The 6,244-nt window shown below is 37.3% G+C and overlaps 1 protein-coding gene across 1 annotated transcript; it reads left to right on the top strand.

The window, feature by feature from the left end:
- Positions 1–495: 495 nt before the first annotated feature.
- On the top strand, positions 496–5,753 carry LOC120106310. Its single transcript, XM_039119297.1, has 5 exons — positions 496–1,342; positions 4,342–4,421; positions 4,564–4,828; positions 4,918–5,200; positions 5,373–5,753. Exons 1-4 carry the CDS (start codon positions 616–618, stop codon positions 5,184–5,186), a joined length of 1,341 nt encoding a protein of 446 aa, XP_038975225.1. The 5' UTR covers positions 496–615; the 3' UTR covers positions 5,187–5,200; positions 5,373–5,753.
- Positions 5,754–6,244: the final 491 nt, after the last annotated feature.

The following is a 6,244-nucleotide window of genomic DNA, read 5'->3' as shown; positions in this document are numbered from 1 at the left end:
TGATACTAGGATGATACTAAAATCAATTGATTTGATAAATTTGTTACACTTGGATAATCCTTTGATGAACTGGACCTAAACAAATAGATCTGTCCTAGATTCGAATTTTTTGGGTTGGAACCGAGTTATACATAGACCCAAACCGACCTAACCAGTTCCAACTCGACCTAAATGATCCGTTGGGTCAAAATTGTAGCCATGGATTCAACCCAATCTGACTCGATTTTCTATTAGATTGAATCTGGGTGCAAATTTAAGATTCGAACAAAAAACCAGATTAGATCGGAATCACTCATGATCCGGTATAATCCAAACCATTTGCACCCCTAAAAAACCATACTTGACGATTTTCTAGAACCTAGATTTTCTCTGGAAGACCTCTTTTGTTGATGAGTTGGAGCCTTTATCTCTGAGTCAATTCCCACCTGAACCTCTTTTTTAATATCTGATAAAACTAGTCCCTCGGTCCCTCCCCAGTCATACAATGGCTCTGTCTCCAATCTGTAACCGTGTTTCACCGCGTGTTGTAACAAACTCCAATTTAATAAACAAACAAATCCCCCGGGCTCTTCCTCCGATCCGCTTCCAACCCTCGCTCTTCCCCTTCCTTCTTCGATGGATCTTGCCGGCGGCGAGTACATGCCTTCCAATGCGACTCCCACCACTAAAGAGGCGCGTCTCCGTCGCGCCCACTTCCCCGGCGCCGTCAAGCAGCGCGCCTACCGCTTCGACGGCCTCGGCAACTACACCACCAAACAATGGGACCTCACACAAGCCAACGGCAGCGGCAACGGCGAAGAGTTCTACTGGTACCACGTCGAGCTACCCAAGGGGAAGCAGAATCTAGCCGGCTTCGCTCAATACCTCATCGACGTCCTCTGCCCGCCGTTAAAGCTCCACGACATCCTCGCTTTAGTTAGCAATGGCCCCTTCGTCGGCCACGTCGACGGCGCGTTGGTTTTCCGGGTGAACTCCCCGGGCCCGGCGGCGAGCAATTTCACTCTCCGGCTTGCGGCGAGGGTGACGGAGAACTCGGTCGTCACGGTGTCGCTCGGGAGGGTGCCGAGGCTCGGGTTCTCGCCGACGGGGCAGTCGCTGCTTTCGGAGATTCCGAGCGTCGGGGGCGATGGGGAGAAGGCGGCGAATGGGAGTTTTGTGATTCCGGAGCATGTGCTGGAGTTCTTGTTGACGATGAATCACTCGGAGGAGGCCGACAACCCGGTGCCGAAGACGGTGTCGAATTTGGTCGTCCATATTATTGATACACATGTGGATCATATGCAGGATATAGTGACAAAGATGGAGATGGAATTGGACTCTGTGGAGCTCGAATTGGATAAAGGTAATTCATGCTCCTGACAAATCTTGCTCATGTAATATTTCTCTCTCTTTTTTTGTTGGATTAGTGCTTACTAATTACTGCTTAATCAGATTCTAAGTTTACAAATTGCTATTTATCTGGATGCAACTGTTCTTGATGTATTCTGAGTAACTGATGATTCTTGTGACATAAGTTACACGATTAGGAACACTTGGTTGGATAAGCAATAAAAATTTGTTAATAATTTGTGGGGGATTGGGAGAAGTTGGACCTGGAGAAAAGGTATTCTTAGGTTTAGAATGAAATTAATGAGGATTTGAGAGGGTAGATCAACTAAGTTGTGTGTATTGGAAAAGAAGGAAGACGTATTAAAATTGCATTGGTGGTGTTGGCGAAAATAGACGTACATTTTAAGGAGATGAGAATTTAGGGAGTTCTAAGAGTGGACCAAGTCCATCAGAAAGGATGCCACCTCATGATGGAAGACTTATTTCAGATCTGAGAATAAAAAAATGATAAGTATGCATATCACCACATGTTGGGTCTAGTGTAAGTTTAAATATTTGTTGAAGAAAAGATTTATTCCATCAAGAAAAAAGAGAGAAAATATCTACTCAGATTTCCTCAGAGACACATCTTCCTCTGGATGTTTTGATAATAGGAAACACCTTTTTATTTTCTTTCATTGCTGGTTGGTTCATGTGGATGGACTATTTCAAGATGTATATTTAAGGTATTACTTAGGAGTATGAAGTTTACACTATGGATATATTATTGGGTTGCAGGTTATTTTCTTGAAGTATGGATGTTTTGCAGTATATTACGTGGTGTATTTATTGAAAGGAAGCCCTATATTGCTTGAGTTTGGCATGGAGAGCATTTAAATTAGATATTTCGTGTTGCCTCTTAAGACAAGATCCAGTGTAGGGATAGAAGGACGAGCTTATTACATTACAAGTTAGTTTCTAGAAGCCTGTTGAATGGGAAAACACATGTGAGCAGGATGCCAATGATATCATCGTGAACCACAAGGTTATAAGCAAGCGATTCATAAATCTGAACTAGTGCTATAAGTACACTTACTGTTGGCTTCACTAGAATATGTATAAAATAAATTGTCAAGTTTATACCAAAAAAATTAGGATTTGTTTCAACTAGATGCTTAGTTCGGATTGTTCTAGATTAATAAAATTTGTTTATGGATTCAAAAAAAAGTCAAGGGGAAGGAAGAGAATTTGGGGACAGTGATTTTTATAGTGTAGGCATATGGTAGCTTTGTCGAAGCAGTGATCTCTATAGTGGAGTTATATGATACTAGATTTTGTTTATCATAGACTTTAAAGTGAACGAACTCAACATTTTCATGGAACAAAATACATTCACCCTGACCTACTTTCTTGCACCAATTAGGAAATTCTGGCTTCAATTTTTCGATAATTCTTTTTAGGTTCCAAAAAAGGTTTGAAGTTTCGGCTGAAACAATCCTTTTTACCCAACACCAATTTGAAACGGACCAAAATTTTCAGTTTCAGTCAGTTTCAACCAAAATTGACTGAAACTATTTTTTTTTTCGTTTGACAAGTTTATATGTTCAAAAAATTCTAACATTTTCTGGAATTCGTTAGTATTATTGAATGTCACATTTATCTATGGATCTAATAGTATATTTTATATTATTTTTGGCTAAGTTTTGTAATTATTGTGCACAAGTTGTTAATTTAATGTGTATCTTTACTACTTAATAAAATGTCATGTGTTACTTTGTTTCTTTTTCTTATTCAAATGAAATTTTTCTCTTCTTTAGAATAAAATGATATAACCGCTAAAGTAGTGAAAGAGAATATGTTCTTATTTTGATGGTGTCTTCTCTAGCTTTTTGGAATCAAATGCACTTAAATGGTTTTATTCTTACTTAGTTTGTGTTATTAAATGAAATATGCTTTGGGAAAAGTTAATCATAATAGAGAAAATATGAAAAATTATATAAAAAACAGGAAAATGAGGGAAATTACAAGAATTAGTGAAAAGTATAAGATATTATAAATGTTAGAGAAAGTACAAATATGTCTAACATGTTAAGCTTTGCACAGTTAGTAACTTTAGTTTTCAACGTGAAACTACCTAAAGTCACAAATAATAACCCTAAAGAACTCAAAATATAATCAGTAATCTAGAATAAAATTTTGCTATTTTTCTTTTTTTAGAGCAAAATTTGCCAAAATCATTGAAACAGCCGAATCGAAACTCTACTTAGAGGATAGAAACTGAACTTTTAAAACATTAGTTCCAATAGTTGAGCTCATCCATCATGCTATCGCAACTCTTCACAATCTTCATCCATTGAAAGTGAACGCAATTTGGTGATACTATATCCTGTTTCCCATCTTTAAATGTCTGTTTGAGTTGGTAACTGAAAGGGATTGCTTTCAATGATGGAATCTGCAGGTATATTTTTTGAGCTTAGCATATTACTTTATGATTGCATTTTTTTAATACATAATTGACTCTCTGAAAGCAGAACATTCCTTGGAAAAGATGCTTCTATCTGAAATTTATTTTCCTCCACCAAAAGGGTTTTATGTTTGTTTGTTTTCAACAAATTTGTTTACAGACCAATAATTTGGTCATCCATCAAGCTGGGACAACTTTATACAATTTCATACCATTGAAACAATACCATATATCTTCTGTGTCTCATAAAATATCATCAGTTTGTATAACCCACATGAGTATGTATATCAGCAGTTATGTACTGCATACTCGTTGAAAAGTTTTTTATGATATTACTCGAGTGTTTGGAAACTTCCATTAATCTCAGAGAGAAATAACAATTGACATTTGTAGTCAATCAGCCTTATATTTTGTCGAACTGGCCATTTATAAATTTCTGTAGCTTTAAAAGCTACAGCACAAGCTCATAGTAGGACGTGTAAAATAATTTACTAGAGTAGTCATATTCTTAAATGCTTCCATTGTTTATGGAAAATAAATAAATAAACAATGAGATTATTTCACTGCAGGTGGCTCCTCATTAAAGAAACAAATGTTGGATGACAGAAGATTCCCCAAAATGCATCTGAATTTGCAGCACCTTCTACAGGTTATTCTTTTCTTTCTCACGAGCATAATTTGAATAGGAAATATTATTTGCTAACTCTAAATCCTAGTCGTCCAAGTTGGCTGGTCATTCAATGCTGTCTCAATTTTGAGCTCTTCTGGTTGTGTTTATGAACGCCCTGCAGGTAGTTTCTCATGGCGAGCAGGTCTTTCCACGTGTAAAAGAGAAGTGTGCAACCAAAAGTTGGTTTGCAAGTGAAGACATTGTTGCTCTTGAAGAACTAATTGGTTGTCTTAGGAGGCTAAAAGAGAATTTGGGATTTATAACGAATCGGGTGACAGCAGTTCAGGCTGGTCTTGATAGCTGGCAATCAGAACAGATAAACCGGAAGCTCTACTACCTTTCTTTCCTCTCGATGATTTTCCTTCCATTATCTATTGTTACTGGAAGTAAGTTTTCTTGCCCTACAAATCAGAGTCTAAGTTTAAATTACCGGTTTCTTTCGATAGTAGCTGATATTTTCATTTTTCTTCTGCAGTATTTGGGATGAATGTCGGAGGTGTTCCATGGACAAATCAGAGGGACCCTGAATTGAAAGATGGATTCATTAATGTTATGATAGTCTGTGCAGTGATACTGTTTCTTTTGTTATTTTGTTTCATCTTTCCATCTCTCTACACACGTATATCTGCTTGGAGAAGAAAGTATGCACTGAAAAAGAGCTGGTCTCTTAATAGAAAATCTTTCTTCAGAAGAACGCTTCCTAATGGTGGACTTTGGAGAGGAGAAGGTTACACACGCATCTGAGTAGTTACCTCCAGGTATTGTATATCTACTCTGCTTATTGCTGCTATTGTATTGTTTTTGTAGGGCTTCTACTCTACATGTTAGATAGAGAAGATGTCCTTGTTCTCAGATATACTTTCCTTTCTTGACATTGGCACATCTAAACCGTTCTTTCATGTGCATGACTGGTTCTTCATATGTTTTCAGGAAGTCTTGTTCTCCTGCCTCTTGAAAGAAAAGTTTGTTTTTAACACCATCATGGAGGAGTAAAATTTCAGAGCATGGAACACCAAGGAAAGATTTCTTCCTTCTATTCAGATGCGAAAACGAGATCAGTGGGACCTCTGCATCAGAAGCTTGAAGTGTGCTCTGAAGATTGAAAAGTAGTTTGATATTTAATTTACAGTGTACAAAGAAAGTTAAAATCATCATCTATTGAAACTTCTGAATTTTTTTATTCATTTATTGTTTTGAAAGTGTAGAGCTGTTGCAGCTGTGTTTGTAACTATGGGTTCCTAACTTCTAAACTATGGGCCCAACTATAAGCATTCCTTTCCTTATTAAATTCATAGTGTGTATGTTCAAAAATTCAGTTTTTTATGGATGAAGAGCACATTAATTAGCATGCAAAATGATAATTTTGATTTTTAAAGTCCATTTATGGTGCTTTTCATTAAGATACTAGTCCAAGATACAAGATTGGATGAGCTTGGCCACCTCAACGAGGTCCATCCTAAGGATTAGTTTATATTCGTTGCATGCAACGGTTTTGGTTTCAACAGATTCAGTTATATATGCATTTTGAAAATTTTCATACTAAACTTTATTCTTACATCTTACATTTTGGCAAGTTCAGGAATCCTAGTACTCTTCACCAAATGATAAGGTCATGTTCTGCTCTCATGGCGGTCAATATCCTACTGGGTCTGAGAAGAAATTACCCAGGCAACTCATGAACAAAACCTACACGCATAGCTGATCTCATAAAGCTCTAGCCAAACTTTGACTGGCTCAACTGAGTTCATTTTCAGCACTATTTTCAGGAAGAGAGAAGAAATGAAACACTCTGCAGTAGCACC

This window comes from Phoenix dactylifera, unplaced genomic scaffold (genome assembly GCF_009389715.1).
Source record: "Phoenix dactylifera cultivar Barhee BC4 unplaced genomic scaffold, palm_55x_up_171113_PBpolish2nd_filt_p 000524F, whole genome shotgun sequence".
Classification (NCBI taxonomy): domain Eukaryota; kingdom Viridiplantae; phylum Streptophyta; class Magnoliopsida; order Arecales; family Arecaceae; genus Phoenix; species Phoenix dactylifera.
This window is presented reverse-complemented; position numbering and strand designations above follow the sequence as displayed.

What these genes read in the sequence shown, in the direction of transcription:
- LOC120106310 (XM_039119297.1), top strand. Translation starts at nt 616, where the DNA reads ATGGATCTTGCCGGCGGCGAGTACATGCCTTCCAATGCGACTCCCACC. An exon ending in ATTTGCAGCACCTTCTACAG is followed by an intron (nt 4,422 to 4,563) that starts GTTATTCTTTTC and finishes AACGCCCTGCAG; the next exon opens with GTAGTTTCTCATGGCGAGCA. An exon ending in ATTATCTATTGTTACTGGAA is followed by an intron (nt 4,829 to 4,917) that starts GTAAGTTTTCTT and finishes TTTCTTCTGCAG; the next exon opens with TATTTGGGATGAATGTCGGA.